The sequence below is a fragment of the Marmota flaviventris genome, chromosome 2 (genome assembly GCF_047511675.1).
Source record: "Marmota flaviventris isolate mMarFla1 chromosome 2, mMarFla1.hap1, whole genome shotgun sequence".
Lineage (NCBI taxonomy): Eukaryota > Metazoa > Chordata > Mammalia > Rodentia > Sciuridae > Marmota > Marmota flaviventris.
The window spans coordinates 175,874,703-175,894,012 of record NC_092499.1 but is presented as its reverse complement, the minus strand read 5'-3'; the positions used below and the strand labels follow the sequence as shown (position 1 = coordinate 175,894,012).

The 19,310-nt window shown below is 47.5% G+C and overlaps 1 protein-coding gene across 7 annotated transcripts in view; it reads right to left on the bottom strand.

Moving 5' to 3' along the window:
• LOC114106959 (signal-regulatory protein beta-1-like) overlaps nt 1–19,310 on the bottom strand; it is a 355,204-nt gene that overhangs the window by 291,196 nt on the left and 44,698 nt on the right. For 2 of the 7 annotated variants that reach the window (XM_027954196.2, XM_071608806.1), the window contains exons 1-4: nt 18,933–19,093; nt 8,824–9,177; nt 4,948–5,265; nt 4,134–4,466 (exon numbers count right to left, since the gene is read on the bottom strand). The exons of 1 other annotated variant lie outside the window; for it this stretch is intronic. In XM_027954196.2, the coding sequence (XP_027809997.2) occupies nt 4,134–4,466; nt 4,948–5,265; nt 8,824–9,177; nt 18,933–19,005 (1,078 nt within the window). In that variant the 5' untranslated portion in view covers nt 19,006–19,093. Of the gene's footprint in view, nt 1–2,157; nt 2,333–2,356; nt 3,003–4,133; nt 4,467–4,947; nt 5,266–8,823; nt 9,178–18,932; nt 19,101–19,310 lie in introns of those variants that run through there. 4 more of the 7 variants (XM_071608809.1, XM_027954181.3, XM_071608805.1 and 1 more) reach the window with 4 other exon arrangements.

The following is a 19,310-nucleotide window of genomic DNA, read 5'->3' as shown; positions in this document are numbered from 1 at the left end:
TGCCATGGAGATTCCTACTTGACCCTCACCATCTCATGGAGAGCCATCACCATCTCCTCCTGTTATGGAGACTGAGGCCTGGGGGGCTTAGGGAGAGTCATGGCTTAGAGGAATCCAAACCCAGAGAAGCTCCTCTCTGGAGTCCTATATACTGATAACTAAGATCATGTTCTCTGGACCAAAACAATGTCCAGTGTCTTCATGCCAAGGAACCAGTTTTCAATGGGGTGTGCACATGGAGGTGGGCCATTTCATGGTGACAGAGGAGAGCCAGGCTGCCTGTTCAGTACCATGGGTAGGTGAATGACCCTGTGCCTCAGGACCTTGGGGAGCCTGCTAAGAAGGTGTAAGATGAACTCATAAAATTTCTGTCTGAAAAACACTTTCATGGGTCAAGAAAATGTTTCTCCTATGTGTGAGGGACCAAAATCTCCAAAGAGCAGACCACCCCTCCAGTGCTGTGTCACCTGAAGTCTTTCTGTTGGACACACAAAGCCATCTCCAGAGAAGCAGACCTGTGGAGACTTTTCTTTGTCACTATGGGCCATTTTTCCTCTAAAATGATGCTAACAACAATGGAAATATTTTTTGTAACTAAAGAAATACTGCCAGGTCCATAGGAAGGAGTGGACACTGCTACCCTGCTGGGGGCCATGGTTCTCAGCTGAGTGGTGCTCTGGGACTCCCCCTCAGTGGAGAAGAGCTGCACTGCCTACCCCCTCCTCCCTCTAGAAGGCACCAGCATCAGAGCCTGGCTGAGCAGGGAGTGGAAGACCCTGTTCCTCTCCTCCAGTGAGAACAGCTCTGGGGTTCCTCTGGCTTCTGTGGGGGCAGCTGAGATGCTGCTTCTTCTCTCCTCAGGTGGGAGGGACCCTGATGTTGATCCTGAGAACATTCCAGGAATCTCCCTGATCCCCTATGTCCATCACAGAGGGCACTTCCTATGGAAAGTCAGCTCCAGGAGTGGTCTGGGAATCAGACTCTACCCTGTGAGTTTGAACCTGGGACTCATCAGCTGGCTGGTAACATGGCCCCAGTGCTGGAGGTCAGTGACACCTGGGCAGGCACTGGCCTGTGATCAGGTGCCCTTGTTCACTCTTTCACCAGAAATGGAGTGGTTTATCCTCAGGAAGGGAGTTCTCTTGACATCTGGTGCTTGAACATAAATTAGGAAATGGTTGGTATTAGGCTCCAGCATTGGAGGGCTATTTCTGGGCATCAGTCCCTTTGGGGAAGACAATGAGAAGCTAAACATGAGAAGCTAAATCTGACCACAGTCACAGCAGGATGGCTGCCAATTAACTCTGTTGCAAAGACATCCAGTGGCATTTTCCACGTCCCATCCCAACAAAAATGCTTCTCCTGCATCATGTAATCCTCGCTGCCTCCCAGAAAGGAGAAGTGCTGTGGTTCCAGAGAGAATCTGGGATGCTCACAGGCACACGTCCGTCCCATGGGCTGGCCCTCAGGATGCAGTTTTCATGCTGGTGTCCAGGTGTGTCACAGGAAACTGGGAGAGTCTTAGATCAATAACTGAAGCCTCCTCCCACAGAAGCAATAAAAGAAGATCCATATGAAACCCAAGCAAGCAGAATAAAGGAAATAATAAAGAAAAGAATCAAAATTCAATAAAATGGAACACAGGGAAGTAATAGAGAAGATCATTGAAACACAAAGTTGATAACTTTAAAAGATCAATAAAATTGAAAATGCTCTTACACTGATGATGATGATGATGATGATGATGATGATGATGATAGAAAGGACACACCAACATCAAGACTAAACAGGGTGCTGGGTGTATTTGTAGAAATTCTGCAGATTTTAGACTTGAAATCTGCAGTTATAAAGTTGACACTATTCACAAAATAGACTAAAACTGCTTCAAGAAGCTCAAGGTACCCCAATGCACCCAAAATGAAATCTAGCACATGAATGGTCTTAAACTGCTTAGGAAAGACATTATTTTTAAATCGTAGGGAAAGGCTTCCTGATGCCCAGTGGTTTCATAAGGAAATTTTACCATGCACTGAAGGATGAATTGAAACCAATATTGGTGCAGAGAAAAGAGAAATAAAAGGAATTTTGAAAAATTTGAATACATACTCCAATTATTTTTAATGATTAGAGAAATTTATCATTATTGTTATGAACTGGGAAAAAGCTGTTGGATTTGTAGAAAAATGTCCTTCATCATTCGACCATTCCAGATGTGGACTCCACTGGCACTGGTGTGCATTGGTAACTAAGTGATTATTGGACTGGATTAGGCAGCCTCCATGTATCTCCTACCATGAGGGAAATTGTCTCTCACTTCCAATCATTACCCTTCCTGCAAGACAGGACAGGGATAAATCAGTGTCCCAGTGTTGACCCAGCACATGAGGCCCATGGTAGGACATGCTGGAAGGAACCTGGACCTTGAAAGAGTCTTTTGGAGTCTAGACCTGCTCCTGTGGTTGAACAGAGAAATAGGGCACATTGGGCTACAGAATGGGGTCTCCAGACCACTGTGGGTCTTTGGGACAATAGTTATGGGAGAAGGAACATTTTTTTAATTAGCAAAAATTTGCTCTATAGCTGTTGTTGGCCCTGACCCCAGTCACTTTAGATTTGCCTACAGCAGTTTAGATAGTTTTCATGTGTCAGGGCAGGAAGCCATCAGCAATGTTCCCAATGGTCTCCAGGGCTGTCCTAGTTTCCCTTTCTGTAAACTCCTAACACACAGGTAGTTGGAGCATCAAAGGAGAATATACACAAGCAGAAATTTCATGTTGTGATGATGCTTTGAGGGTAATCATAACAGTAGGTCTGTGACCACAAATCAGGAGGTAATCAAGACCCCTGTGGAGACCACTCAAGGTCACCTAGGGGCCTGGTCCAAACAGTCTCTACATTCTCAGGGAGTCCTTTCCAGATTTCCCCTAGAGGAGCCAGAGTCTGTGTGGTGAGGACACAGATGTGTAGTAAAATTCCGATATTGAATGGAGGCTGGAGAGACTCTGAGGGAAAAGAAGAGAGCAATTGGTAGGTGGAGAGACAAGAGGCAGGACAGTAGGACAGGACAGTTCCCTTCACTCCCTTTCTTCTTTAATGTCTGTTTATGTCAGAAGATCCATGGAGAGATGGACCAAGGTTTTGACGGTGGAGACTCTTGGGGTGATTGTAAGGCTCTAATACATATTTGTAGACTCGTGAATTATTCTATAACGAATAGGAATATTACATTTAGCACTAAAAATCCCCAACAAATACAAGACAGAAAAGACACAGTCACCTGGAGTGGAGACACCCCCAGGGAGATATGTTTTTCATTTTGGTCCTGGAGATTGAACCCAGTGGTGCTGATCCACACATCCGCACCCCCAGCCCTTTTTCATATTAATTTAGAGACAGGGCCTCGAGGAGTTGCTCACAGCCTCACTAAGTTGCAGGTGCTGACCTGGAATTCGCCTTCCTCTTGCCTCACCCTTCTGAGCTGCTCAGATTACACACTGACCCTCCCCAGAGAAGTGTCTGTACCCTGCTCCTTCTGGGGGGCAAACATATTGAGCCTATAGTTTCTGGAGGTGGCTGGCTGTGTTTCATGTACCACCTGGCAGATGACCACCTCTTCCCCACTCTGCACACAGGAGTTCACCAGGAGCCCACTAATGTGGTTACAGGTCGCATCCTTGTTCTCTGTGACAACTGAGGCACTTTCCATCTTGGACACATGACTATTCTCCAACCAGGTCACTTGCAAGCTCAGGAGGTAGAACTGCTTTCCCTGGCAGGTGACCATCACCTGGTTCCATCACTGTGTGTTTTGAGGGGCCCCTCAATGTGGGTGGAAAGAGAGGAACAGTGAGAGGGCCATGAGGATATGACATGTGTCAGGTGAAGAAGGCAAGTGACAGCTGCCAGGACAGGCCCATTCCCTTTCCTTCTTCCTTAGTGTCCGTGTTTGAAGGCCCCATGAGATGTGTGTCCAACCCAACAGAGGAGACCCTCAGAGGGTGGGTGTGGGGAGCTGACTAAGATGCGGCTGTTCCCAGGCCCTGGGGGAAGGAGGGGTCACTGCTCTCACATCACAACACACAGAGTCAAGATGAAGTATAAAAGCATTCAATCAGCTGGAATGGAGGCCTCACCAGGGGTGTTGTCCAGGCCTTCCTCCCTGGGGCCAGCAGAGACCTGCAGGGTGTAGTTCCTGGTGGTGGCTGGCTGCCGATCATGCTCCACCCGGCAGGTGAACGTCACGTCCTCCCTGTGCACAGAGGAGTTGACCAGCAGCCAGCTCGTCAGGTTGAAGGTCCCGTCCTTGTTCTCTGAGCGAGTCGAGCCTGTTTCTGTCCTGGACACGTTGACATTCTCCACCCAGGTCACCTGTAGGCTTCGGGGGTAGAAGTGCTTCACCTGGCAGGTGATGTTCACCTGGTTGCCTGCCATGGTGGCCTGTGGGGTGACCTCCACAGTGGGTGGAACTGAAACAGCACAGGGAGAAGCTGTGGCCTTATGGCACAGATGCTGAGCTCCTCCCAGCAGGGCAAGGGCCTCCCTTGGGACAGGGACAGGCATACAGAGGGGCTCAGACACTGAGGGTTTGCACGGGAGTGAATCACTAACCACAGGGCCTGCCACCCACAGGTGCCAAGTGACCAGCAGCTCCCCTGAGGGTAAGTGAGTGAGGCTGACAGGCTGCCTATAGGAAGTGAGCAAATAGATGGAACCTCCCTGCACATCAAGGCTCGGCTCTGGGAGGAGCTCAGCAGTGGTAGTTGCTGATGGTCAATGAAATGAAGCCACCAGCTCATGCTGGACACAGGGCAGGAGTCCACATGTGACGGCAGGAGAAAGCACTGCTGGGAGCTGGAGCCCAGGCCACTGAAGTCCTGGAATGAGGCCCCTGGGGAGCAGCAGGCTGGGTGGGCAGTGTGGGCTGAGGTGGGGATCAGGGTTCTGTACCTCGGATGGTGTCAGACAAGTTGGCAGTCCCACGAAGATGGCTCCCCTGTAGGGTGACATGGGCCACCTCACAGATGACCTGAGAGTGGACATCTCCAGGGGCCAGGGTCACCTGGGCTGTGCTGGACACATTGAAGGACACACTTTCTCCCCTGGGGTGCACGCTGGTCTGGGTGTGCGAGAGCTCATTCCCATTTTTGAACCACTTGAGGGTGATGTTCCGGGGGGAGAAGCCATGGGACTTGCAGGTGAAGCTCACCATCTGCCCAGGTGTGGCCCTTGTCCCTGGACCTGACACCATGGGGGCAGAAGGTCTGGCTGTGAAGGGGATTGACAGACAAGTGAGATGATCGGGAGGCCCCTTCTGAGCACAAGTGAGGGACACTGTTAAGGATCGTCCTTGACGTTATTGTTGGTGTTATTATTTGCTGTCCTGGGGACTGAGCCCAGGTGCATGCTAAGCACATGCTCTGTCACTGGGCTACACCCACAATGAAAAGACAAGATGTTTTTAATGCTCCTAATAAAGCTTTCTGGGTGCTGAGTGTCCCTGTGTGGTGTCCCTACGCTCATGTCCCTGAGTGAGCACAGCTGTCTAGCAACACAGTGAGGAATGTCAGCCCAGGTAATACTCCAGGCCTGAGGTCAGAGCCTTCCCCTCAGCACCAGAACATTGCTATCAACTTTGGCCCAGGGAAGACCTCACCGCCCTGTCTCGTTCTTTGTTAACAACCGTGTCCTGCTGGCCTGACCTGGATTGCTTGACACCAAGGGGAGTCATATTTAGAAACAAATGCAGGGGACAAACAGTACCAGGACACCAAAGTGAACATGGGAACCAGCTCTCCATGCTGACACCTGGCCCAGCACCTCATCTGTGGAGTGGGGTAGTTGGCAAATCTCCTCCCAGGCCACACTGAGCACAGTTGGCTTTGGATCACACAGAGCTGCCCCTGGAATCTCAGCAAATGGTCAGGCATGTTGCCCAGAGACTGGGGAGGCTGAGGCAGGGGGACTGCAATTTAAGATCAGACTGGGAAACCTAGAGAGAACCTTCCTCAAAATAAATAATGAAAAGTGCTGAGGAAGTAGCTCAGTCTTAAAATGCCCCAGTTTCAATCCTCAGCACAGACACACACACACACACACACACCCAGGTCCCTCCTTCTCCCTGACTTTGTTCTGTGCAGGGCTCGTCCACAGGGGGTTCTGAACTCAGCCCACATGTTCCTCTTTCCACAAACATGCCATGGGCCTCACCTGGGCCAAGACCTGGATGTGAGAGGGAGAGGATGAATGTGGGCTTCCCTGGGTCACTTGGCATTGGAGTCACAGGTCACTGAAAGGGATGAGTTCATAACTGATGGCTAATTACAAGAGATGCAGACCCAGGCCCATGAGCAGGTCCCGAGGGCTGAGTGGTGAAAGCATCAGGAGGCTGCTTGCCTGTGGACAGGTCCTCAGATGGGTCCCTTGGTGTCTCCAGATTGCTCACCACCACCCAGCACCTTCTACAGTGGTCACCAGGCAGCAAATATCATGAAGGTTTGTATCAGCAAATGTTGAGCTCCCTGCCTGACATGCACCCAACCCAGAGGGCACAATATGCAGGGTGTCACTGAAGAAGTGGAGTCACCCAGACCACTCCACTCTGGAAGGCCCTACAGGGGTTAGGGACTCTGTAGCCACTTATCAGGAGCTGCTCAGCATTTTAAGGCTGGCCTGAGCCCCTGGAGCCACTCAGATCTTGATAACCACCTCCGTGAGGAGGTCCTAGTGAGAGTCCATTATGGGACAAGGCTCAGAGAGGGGCATGGCCAGGCAAGGGCCCCAGGCTGGGGGAGAGGGAAGAGATCAGACTGCTCTCCTCTACACAGAGGATAATGCAACACCTTTTTTTTTTTTTCTGCTGAGGTTCCTTGTCCCCTTTGGCAGAGTTCTTAAATGCACCACCCTGCAAGAGGAGCTTAAAGGCAAGGCACAGATCTGGCATGCAGTAGGAGCCTAATAAATGACACCTGTGGCTGTATCCACACTCATTCTGAAACCACACATACATTCTTCAGAAGCCAGAGAAGCAATAAATGCCGTGGGGACCCCAGGAAAAGCCTCCATCCTGTTCCTGCAGCCCCCAGGATGACCTGCGGGAGAGGAGGAGCAGACACCACAGGATGACGGGGCTCCACCTGTTTCCCTGTCCACCCCCAGGGACTGAGAGTCTACCCAGGGCCTCAGGGGGTGCTCAGCAGGAACCAGCACTGAGCTGCACCCCCGCCCTCTCCCTGTGTTCTTAAGAGTCCCCACAGGAAACAAGGTGACAAAGTGCTTCTCACATCATGAACAGCAGCACAGTGGTTTCATCCAGAGAAGCTGTTTCCATAAAGAGGGGCTCTGTGAAGGGACAAGGGACAGATACCTGAGTGACATTCTGGGTCACCAAGGCAGGGAGCGCTGTGTACTGAAGAGCCAGGGCTTCCTAGCTCCAGCTCCTGTTCAGAGGCACGTGTGTCAGATGTGGGCTCTGGGGTGACACTGGATATAGGAGGCTCTATTGGGAGACCCTGCCACAGGCCCCAGGGAGCTGAGCCCAGCACTTGCTGTTCAGCAGCATCCACACCCGAGAAGGCTCCCGTGCTCTCCTTCATTGCCAGAGGAAAGAACCCCAACTTTCCTTCTGTGTCTTCAGGACATCTCCTCAGGAGTCGACAGCCCTGGCCATGTGTCAGAAACTTCTGGAGTAAGTGGAAACTTCAGAAGCCCAGACCCTCCTCAGACCTTTTACAGCAACATTTATAGGTGAAGCCTGGGTCTGGGAGTTTTTGTGTTCAGGTTCCCCCATGATTCCTATGCACAGCCAGTGGGGAGCCCCCGACCGCACCCACAACAGCAAGAACAACTGTAACATCTCCACAGAAAGAAGGCTTTTGCTCTTGTTCAAACAACAGAGCGGCTCTGTGTGTCCTGCTGGGGCATCTCCCCATGGAGAGAGATGTGGCTGACACTTGGGAGAGGTTCCCCACTCACTGTGGCTTCAGGGTGTGAATGTCAGTGTCTTCCTGAACCTGTGGGAGATGGAGGTGGAGCAGGGATGCTGCTCTCTGCCCAGTGGGTCAGGTCAGGGTCTGTATTGAGCCCCTCCTGTGCCCTGGCTCCTCTGTGGGGACAGTGTCTATTCCCAGGGCAGCAGGAGCCTGGGCTGGAGTCAGGTTGGGCCTGTGAGGGTTGGTCCCTGAGACACAGGGATTTACAGGCAGACCCAGGGCAAAGTCCCAACCTCTTGGCAGCTCCTCCACCAGGCCCCAGGTCTACAGGGAAACTGAGTCTGTCAGAATCCTCTCAGATGATATACCAGGAGGGGAAGGAAGGAAAGCATGCCCTGCTCTGGAGGGCCAGGTCCTCAGGGAGGGACAGGAACAGTAGCCTGTGGGAGGAGAACTTTACCTGTCCTGTTCCCAGCTCTGTCCAGAGCATCCCGAGTGCAGATTGGCACACAGTGGGTCCTGGGTGCTTGTAGCAAAAGGAGAAAGCTCACCCCCATGGGGCGGTGCTCTCTGAAGTTGGCACTTGGTCAGGCTCTGCAATTGGCAAGTCCCTCAAACCCTCAGAGCCCTCAGCTCAGGACCACAGGGCTGGACCAGACTGGAAAAGGTGAGAGCTGTGGAGCAGGCAGGTGAGGGGTGCAGTTGCCCCCTATTTACCAGCCATGGAGCATGGACCAAATAGCACGGCCTCCACAGACCTCTGCAGAAGGGGTGACAGCAGGTCATGCCATGAGCACCCAGTGCTGCTCCTGCTTCTCAGCTGTGCCCCCAGGATGGAGGGTGTGACCCCTGACCTCCTGTCCCACCCCAGGGAGGAGGAGGCAGCTGCACTCACCTCGCACAGACAACTCGGTGCCTGGTCCAGACTTATACTCCTTATCAAGAGGGGTCGATTTCTGGAACTTCACACAGTAGTAGGTGCCACAGTCTGCTGGGGTGACATTACTGATACGGATGGAGAAGTCCTTGTTGTCCCTCTTTGTGGCATCTGAGACATTTGTGACTCGGGGGAAGTGGCCTTCTTTGAAGTTGTAGATCAACTCCCGGCCTGGCCCTGCCCCCTTAAACCACAGGGTGGGTCCCACGGGGAGCAGGGAGGTCACAGTGCAGTGCAGAGTGGCCGACTCTCCAGCAGCGACAGACACTGGCTTCTCAGGCTGGATCACCTGCAGCTCCTGTGCAGCCGCTCCTGGGGGGAGACACAGGGTGGTCACTGTTCATCCTGGGGGATCCTCTTGGTTTATCACGTGGCATCAGCAAAGCCTGTCACTGAATGAGTGCCCACAGAGTGGCCTTGAGCTCAGCACAGGGTGTGTGTGTCCTCACACTGAGCCTCCCCTGGCCTGCACCTCCACACTGTGAGACACCTGCCCCTGAGGCCTAGAGCCCTGAGCAAGGTGGAGGGAGGGGACTTGAGGGCCTGAGCCCTCCCCTGAACTCTCATGTGTCACCAACTATTTGTTGCCCCCTTTTTCTGACCACAAGGTCACTGGCACTTCATGGACCATGACATTGGGTTGGGTCATGTGGCTCTTGAGTCTCCTGAGTATTGGGGAAGTGGTGGGTACAATTAGTGGGACATGCATTTGACTGTGAGTCTTGGCTCAGCTCCCTGTTCCACAGAGATGCCAGCTCTTGTTCTAGTTCCCTCCTTCAGCCTGAAGTGATGATAGGACATACAACTATGAACGCGCAGCTCAAGTATGAAAGAAAACAGTGCTGAAGCCCCTCGCATATCTCCCCACAGCACAACCACATGGTGCTCTCCCTGGCTGATCCCAATGACTCCACCATGTCACACAGCCCTCTGGCCTGCTGGCTGTCCTGTGCCCTGGGTTGTGCAGCTCTCTGTCGCTTTTCCAGAGAGAGGAAAATGCTCTCCACCTTAGAGTACTGCTCCCATCGCAACCACAAGAATACCCAGAGATACCAGCTGCTAGCCTTGACCCCAGCTGCAGAATCATCCTATCGTTGGAATCTGGAACACCAGACCCTGTGAATTGGCTCTTTACCAGTGCACTGTGTGGGAATGTGATTGGAGGATGGACCCCTGATAGAGGGTGTGTAGTTCCATGAGGAGCTGAGTGTCCAGTGTGAGAGTCAACAGGGCAGAGAGCCACAAAACAGCTGGATGAGCCTGTCCATAGTGTCCACCATGTGGTGAGTGGCATTGATGAGAAAGGTAACCTGGTTCTCTTGAATCTTGACTTCACGTGGTCCCCCTCCCAAGGACAATCCTCTATTACCCTCCCCCCCCCAAATGTCCATGCTACACTGCTGGAAGCCCCTTCTCTGCTGCTTCCTTGATGCTGCTGATCTCCACCTCCCACCCCGTCCATGGCTGCCATCAAGGTGATGGGTGGCTCCTGGTACAAGGAGAACAGGGGAAGGAGCAATTTGAGCCCTCTCTCCTTCAGATGACCAAAGATATAATTTGAGGTTATAAATCACCCTGGGCAATGTGCTTGGACTTTGAGGTGACAGGCTAAGAGTCTTGCCTTTAAATTAAATAGTCTCACAAGGCACAGTGGCACCCAGAGGCTTGGGAGGCTGAGGCAGGAGGATCCCTAGTTCAAAGCCAGCTTCAGCAGAAGTGAGACAATAAGCAACTCAGTGAGACCCTGTCTTTAAATAACATACAAAATAGGGCTGGGGTGTGGCTCAGGATGGAGTGCCCCTGAGTTTAATCTCCAGTAACCACCCTCCCCCCCACAAAAAATTAAATGGTCACAAATAAAGAATGTATAAGACATAATTGTGTCCACTATTACTCCTCAGGATGACAACCCCTGTCCCTCTGCATTAGTCAGCTTTGAATGGCTGTGATCAAATACCTGACAAGATCAACTAAGGGAGGAAAGACTATTTGGGGCTCACAGTTTCAGAGGCCAGTCTACTCTCAACTGGCTCCATGTGGGACGTCCATGACAGGATGAAAGTCCATGGATTGAAGAAGGAGAAGAGGGGGAAGGGGGAGGAGGAGGAGGAGGGGGAGGAGAAAGGCGGTGGTGGTGGGAAGAGCAAGTGGACATGAAGATCCAGGGACAAAACACAGTCCTCGGGGACATGCCCCAGGGACCTACTTCCTCCAGACAGTCCACACCTGCACAGAGTTCCCACCACATTGTGATTCCATCTCTCTCCTGTCAGAATGGCCATCATCAAGAATCTAAAATATAAATGGTGGTGAGGAGGTGGGAAAAGGGGAACTCTCACCAACTGTTAGTGAAAATGTCAACTAGTACTCCCACTATGGAAGTCAGTGTGGAGGTTCTTCAGAAACTAAAAACACAACCAGTGTATGAGGAAATCTGATACTGCTTGGTATTTATCTTAAAGAATTAAAATCAGTATAGAGTAGAGAACTGTCGAGGCACATGCATACAGATTGTCATGGTTTAGACATGAGGAGTCCCTCACCAGCTCATGTGAGACAATGCAAGAAATCAGTTTAGGGTTGAAATGACTGGGTAATGAGAGCCTTAACCTAGGCAGGGTCTTAGTCCCCTCATAGGGAATAACTGAGGGGTGATTGCAAGCAGGTTTGTTGTGGCTCAAGGAGGTGGGTCCATGGAGGCATGCCTGTGGGGTCCATATGTGGTCCTTGTAGGGAGCTCTGTTTATGTCTCTCTCCCTCTCTGCTTCTTGGTGGCCATGTCCTGACCTACTTATGCTGCTACAGACTCCTGGTATAATGTTGTGCCTCGACTCTATCCCCAAGGAATGGAGCCTCTATAGGATGAGACCTCTGAAATTGTGAGCCCCTAAATTAATCATTTACTCCTCCAAATATTCGAGTCTTGGGATCATGGCAAAAATAATGACTTAGACACCCATGTTTATCACAGCACAACTCACAATAAGCAAGTCATGGAATCACTTCAGTGTCTCTCAAATGATAACAGGATAAAGAAACTGTGCTACATTTACACAATGGAATTGTATTCAGCCAATTTTATTCAGGAGAAAGAATGTAGCTGGAGATCATCATGTCAAGCAAAATAGGCCAAACTCAGAGAGATAAGTAATGTTTTCTTCCATATGTGGAAAATAGACAGGGGAAAAAAGAGGGCTTTGTGAAAGAGAAAGGGACAGAAGGAAACAGGGAGGGAGAAAAGAGGGTACAGAGAGGTATCAGGGACATTAGGAGTGAATGTGATCATGTTATGTTATATGAATATGCCACAGGGAATATTCATATAACATAACATATGAATAACAAACCCATTATTTTGTAAAATTCATAAGTGCTCCACACTGCAAAAAAAATAAAATAGTAAAAAAAAAGGAACAAAGACTTGGCATTTTCCCAGCTGCCTTTCCAGGCAGAGGAGGTGGGACTCCCCTTTACAGAGCAATGATGAGGGAAGTTCCAAGCTTTGTCAGCGTCATAGCTGCTGGAAAGATTCACAGCCAACACAGGCTTGAGGACAGTTAGGGAGCAGCCTGGAGTCTCCACAGTAGATTTGCACTGGAAAAGGATCTCACATCATCTCCCCATCAGCCCCAGAGCCCAGGCTGGGGTAGCTCAGTGCCATCTTACAAAGTGAGGTATTGTCTGAATTTGTACTGCTTTGTGGGGATCAAATACCACTGAATATCCCTCATTCTGGTACCCCACAGTTGATGAATGAGAATGGAATAAAATAAGAAATCAATGATTTTTTAAAAAAGAAGCTACTCTAACAAGTAACAAGATATTCTAACAGGTGTTAACTTGGAGACAAAATATTACACTTTGAGTGACCAATGGATAGTAGGAGAAATAAGAGATGAAATTGAAAAAACACTTAAGAGGTAAATGAGAATAGTAATACAACATATCAAAAACTCTGGGACACTGTGAAGGCAGTGTACTCTACAACAAAAAGTACAAAATATGAAAGAAAGAAATTGAATAAGACCTTAGAATGTGGAAAGATTCCCCCCACGTTCCTGAACAGGCAGAGCTAATACTGTCATGAAGAAAGTTCATTGCATTGAGCTCATTTATTAAAAGAATGGAAAGTCACAAAATAAATAACTTAATATTACATCTGAAGCCCTAGAAAATCAAGATAAAAATCAACACCAAACACAGTGAAAGACAAAAAATAATTAAAATAAGAGCTGAAATCAATAAAATTGAAAAAAGAAAACAATTTTCCACATTGAAAACACAAAAGATTGGTTCTTTGAAAAAAGAGATAAATGTTTTAACTGCTAAGACAAGCTAACCAAAAGAAGGAGAGAGAAAACTCAAATTATAAAAATTCATGATGAAAAACGAAATATCACCATGGACACTACTGAAATGAAGAAGATAATCAGAAACTGTTTTGAAAATATATATTCTAATAAAACAGAAAATCTTAAAGACATTGACAAATTTTGAGACACATATGATCTACCCAAAGTGAATCAGAAAGACATAGAAAAGTGAAACAGATCATTTCAAGCAATGGAATTGAAAATGTCATCAAAAGCTGACCAAAAAAGAAAAGCCCACACCGATGGATTCTCAGCATAGTTGGAACAGATCTTCAAACAAGCAGTAACACCAATGAACCTCAAATGACTCCATGAAATAGAAAAGGAGGGAATCCTTCCAAACTCATTATATGAGGCTGGTATCACCCTGATAACACAACTAGAAAAAGACACATCAAAGAAAGAAAACTTCAGATCAATATCCCTGATGAACATAGCTGCAAAAATTCTTAATAAAATACTGACAAATAACATAAAAAGAAAACATTAAAAAGATAATGCACCGTGATCAAGTGAGGTTCATTCCAGGGATACGAGGTTGGTTCAACATATGGAAATCAATAAACATAATTCATCATGTCAATAGACCTAAAGACACAAACCACTTTATTATATCAATTGATACAGAGAAAGCATTTGACAAAATTCAGGATCAATTCATATTCAAAACACTAAAAAACTAGTGATAATGGGAACATATCTCAACATTTTCAAAGTTATATATGCAAAACACAAGGCTAATACCATTCTAAACAACGAAAACTGACAGCATTCCCACGATAAACTGGAACAAGACAGGGATGCCCTCTCACCACTTTTATTCAACACCTTCCTTGAAACTCTAGCCAGAGCAATTAGACAGAAGAAAGAAATTAAAGGGATACAGACAGGAAAAGAAGAACTCAAACCATCTCTCTTTGCTACTGACATAATTCTATATGTAGAAGATCGAAAAAAATTACACCTCTACAGTGAAAATTACTCTACAACGAAAAGTACAAAATATGAAAAAAAGAAATTGAATAAGATCTTAGAATGTAGAAAAATTCCCCCCACGTTCTTGGACAGGCAGAGCTAATACTGTCATGATGGCTATACTACCAAAAGCACTATGCCTAATTAGTGCAAAACATGTTATAATTCCAATAATGTTCTTATTAGAGCAGATTATGCTAAGTGAAGTCAGCCAATCCCTAAAAAACAAATGCCAAATGTCTTCTTTGATATAATAAAGGGAGCGACCCAAAACAGAGCAGGGAGGAAGAAGCATGAGAAGAAGATTACCATCAAACAGGGATGAGAGGTGGGAGGGAATGGGAGAGAGAAGGGGAATTGCACAGAAGATGGAAGGAGACCCTCATTGTTATACAAAAATACATATAAGAGGATGTGAGGGGAAAAAAGAGAGAGAGAGAGCGAAATGAGTTATGGTACATGGGGTAGAGAGAGGGGAGGGAAGGGGAGGGGAGGGGAGGGGAGAAGAGGGGAGGGGGGATAGGAAGGGGATAGGAAGGGCAGCAGAATACAACAGACACTGGTATGGCAGTATGTATAAACGTGGCTGTATAACCAATTGATCCTGCAATCTGTACACATGGGAATAATAAGAATTCATACCCCATTTGAATCAAATGTATGATATATGATATGTCAAGATCAATGTAATGTTTTGAGCAACTAATAAAATTCTGATGTTTAAAAAAAAAAGAAATAGTAAAAACAGTTGTGAAATTCATTTGAAAAAGCAAGAATCCCAGAACAGAAAAATAAACCTCAGCAAGAAGAGTGAAGCAGGAGACATCACAAAACCAGACCTTAAATTATACTACAGAGCTATAGTAACAAAACAGCATGGTTTCAGCACCAAAACAGAAATGAAGACCAATGGTACAGATTGGCAGACAAACAGATGCACTCACACACACAGTTCTCTCATACTGGACAAGGCACCATAAACCTACGCTGGAGAAAAGATAGCCTCTTCCCAAATGGTACTGGCAAAACTGGACAGCTGCATGTAGCAGAATGACATTAAACTGCTGTCTCTAACCCTGTCCAAAATTCAACTCAAAGTGGATCAAGGACCTAGGCATTACACCAGAGACCTTGTGCCCACTAGAAGAAAAAATAGGCCCAACTCTAAATTATATCAGCTTAGGAATCAACTGCCTCAACAAGACTCCTAAAGTGCAAGAAGTAAAATCAAGAATCAATAAATGGGATGATATCAAACTAAAAAGCTTCTTCACAGCAAGAGGAACATCAGGAAGTTGAACAGAAATCCTACAGAATGGGAAAAAATTTTGCCACTGGCATCTCAGACACAGCATCAATCTCAAGGATATATAAAGAATTCAAAAAAACTTAACACCAAAACAAACAAACAAATAACCCAATCAATAAGTGGGAAAGGAACTGAAGAGTTGCTTTATAGAAGAAGAAATATAATCAGTCAACAAGTATATGAAAAATGTTCAACATCTCTATCAATTAGAGAAATGTAAATTAGTACCACAGTGAGATTCCATCCACTCCAGTCAGAATGGCAATTATCAATAATACAGGTAACAGTAAAATGTTGGCAAGGATGTGGGGGAAAAAGGTTCACTCAAAGATTAATGGTGGAACTGCAAATTGGTGCAACCACTATGGAAAGCAGTATAAAGATTCCTCAGAAAACTGGAAATGGAATCACCATTTGATCCAGCTAACACAATTCACTGTTTATACGCTAAGAACATTAAATCAGCAACTACAGTGACATAGCCACAGCAATGTTTAAAACAGCTCAATTCACAATAGCTAAGCTATGGAACCAACCTAGGTGCCCTTCAACTAATAACTGGATAAAGAAAATATGGTGTATATACACAATAGAATATTACTGAGCCATAAAGAAAAATGAAATTGTGACATTTGCCAATAAATGGATGGAACTATCATGCTAAGTGAAATAAGCCAGTCTGAGAGAAAAACCAAAGACCAAATCTTGTCTCTGATATGCAGAGGCTACCACACAACAATGGGGCATGATGAGGAAAGAATACCAGTTCTCTGGATTTGACAAAGAGAAATAAAAGGAAAGGAGTGAAGATAGGAATAGGAAAATCAGAATGAATCAGACATGAATTTAGTATATTCATATATAAATACACAACCAGTGTAACCCCACAGCATGCACAACCACAAGAATGGGAAGTTATACTCCATGTATGTATAATATGTCAAAACACATTCTACTGCCATGTATAACTAAAAAGAACACATTTTAAAAGGCCAACACACACCCCTGTTATTCCATTTAAGCAGCAGACAAAAATTCCCCTTGGAGGCACTGGACCACTCCCCAGGATCATAAACTGCCCCATGGCTTTGGAAAACTCTTCCCCTCATGGACTTGTCTACATATCATGAAAACAGCAGATGTCTGGTGACCCCTTGGCTCTCTAGGACTTAGATGCTCCATGAACACTGATCACCTCAACTGCTCCCCACAGCTACAAAAGCAGCATCAGGAGAAGGTAAAGCAAAACCTAGACCATCTGGCCTTTCCCACTGGCAGGATGGGGTGACTTCCCCATGCTTAGACCCTTACACAAAGCCTGGGTATCAGAGGGGTAACCTCCCACCAGGCCCCATGGCTAGCTGAAGCCCTAAGAATTAACCTAGTGGACATAATGGAAATCCATGCATGGTAGGAATGGCACAGCCACCGGTCAAACACCCTGGAACTCAGTGGGATGTGGCTGCCTTCCACCCCTTAACCAGAGCCTCCCTCTGAAGCATGGGACCCAAGGACAACACACCTTGCAAAGCCCAGGCAGTCTCCTGAGTTCAGGGCAATTCACCTCTCTGTTCCACACCTGGAAGTGGCTCCCATTTCAATCACAGTGAGAGGAACTCCCTTGAACACAGCAGGGACATCTGCTCTCACACCCCATGCACATGCGGTTTCTCTATCAGGAAGCCCTTCTGCCAGAAAACCTCAGGGCCACTCCTGCCCCTCGTCTTAATCTCTGCTCAAATTCCCCTTCTCAGTGATGCCTGCCCAGACCACTCCATTTGCAGTGCCTCTCCCACTCGTTCTCTGATGTTCTTATCCCACTGATAGTTTTCAAGTCACACTGATCACTGTTCAATATGTGATATGATTTACCTCTTTGTTGTGTGTTGATCACCACCATTGTCTCTAGAGGTACCTTAGCTACACAGGGCAAATCCTTTGCCTCTTTTATTCTCAATACACTGCAAGTTTCTGTAAACTGTTCCTGCACACATTAGGTGTACACTCAGTGTGTACTTAGTGTGTGAATTGCTCAGTGCCACAACCCTGCATTGCAGAAGTCGATTTGCAGTGGACACATTTTGTAAAAATGGTCACAAGTTGAGTTTCCCACACAGAATACTTAGAAAAACAAGAACTATTTGTAGAAATAGTCAGGAAGTAGAAGAGCCCAGGAGAAGAAAACCACAAACACTTTTCCTCCAGCATTCTCTACGCCCATTGGCAGAAACTGTACAAAGTGTGTAAATCAATGTATATATGCATTGTTTACTAACTTCATATACAAATTTAAACCAGGCACCCTTCTTATTGTCTTAAAATATAAATATAATAAAAGAAACAAGATCCAAATCCTCTTGGGGTCTCTAGACCACATGATGAGCATGAGATGCCCCAGGTCTTTGGAAGCAGACATCTGACCCCATGATGTCGTGCTACACACCATTAAAACAATGTCTGGCCACATGTAGGGTCAGGGCCACAGAGTTTGAGAAGATGGTGGGTGAACCACGAGCTCCAGATCAGAGCATCTGCACCCAAACCCCAGCCCTCGCACTGCCCCTGAAGGACCACGGGGCTCCTGGTGCTTCTGCTTCTTAGCTGTAAGGTGGGGTGACCAGAGTGTCTGCTGTGGGTGTCATGGTCACGTGATGAGCTGTATCACATCTGAAGAGAGTCTAGCCCATGGTGAGTGTTCAAGAAGTTGAAAGTCATTACTCAGTAGATTTCCTGAGGCCTGGAGACTTCCACTGGCCCCCTATGATGTAATAAGGGTAAGGACATCATCACAGCCTGTGTCAGTCAACTCTTCATTACTGTAAGTAATACCTGAGACGAATCCATTTATGAAGAGAAAAGCAGGATGACAGCTCACAGTTTTAGAGGTTTCAGTCCAGCATTGATTGGCTCCATGGCTATTGGGCCTGTGGGAGGCAGCAAATCAATGGAGGGGAAGGTATGATGGGACAAAGCCATGTACCTCAAGGCCAGAGTATGAGAGAGAAAGAGAGAGAGAGAGAGAGAGAGAGAGAGAGAGAGAGAGAGAGAGAGAGAGAGAGATTGCTTGTTCCATGGCCTTGAGGAGGTCACCTCATCTTTCATGTCTCAGAAATTATCAGAATACAAACATTGATCTTTCTGGAAATGTATTTTGTGAGCTAAAATATTACAATATGCAGGTCATTCTTGTCACTGCTGTTTGAAGCATCAGCTGATGTGATGCCTCTGGCCCCAGCTGCAGGGGAGGCCTCCCAGAGACACTGCTCAGGACCCTTGGTCTGGGCTCCAGATACTGCCCTGTCCCAGCCTCTATGGCAGAGCCTGTGTTTGTCCTGAGTCCCTGGGAGTCCATGGGCAGAGCTGACCCAGGGGACCGGACAGAGGACTCTCCCCAGACAGAGCTCACTCACCTGTGAGTCCCAGCAGAAGGGTCAGCAGCAGGACAGGACAGGGACACTGGGGCCGGGAGGCAGGTGCAGACATGGTGGAGCCCTGAGGAGCCTGCTCTGTCCCAGTGTCTGTGCTGGGGAGATCCCTGACTCTGCTCTCTGGAGAGAACTGACACTCTGTGTCCCTTGTTGCAAGAGGAAGTGACAGTGACAGAGTGACAAGCATTTCCTCCAAAATTGTGAAGTAGAAACCAGGAGCATGGACAGTAAAAGTTAAGGGTCTCTCATGCTGCATTTTCAGAAGGAATTGGGAGGGCCTCCTCACCCTGGGCCTTCTCTAGTCTACTAGGCTCTTCATGGTTTCCTGGGTCTTAGTGACAGTGTATTAGGGAGTCGCAG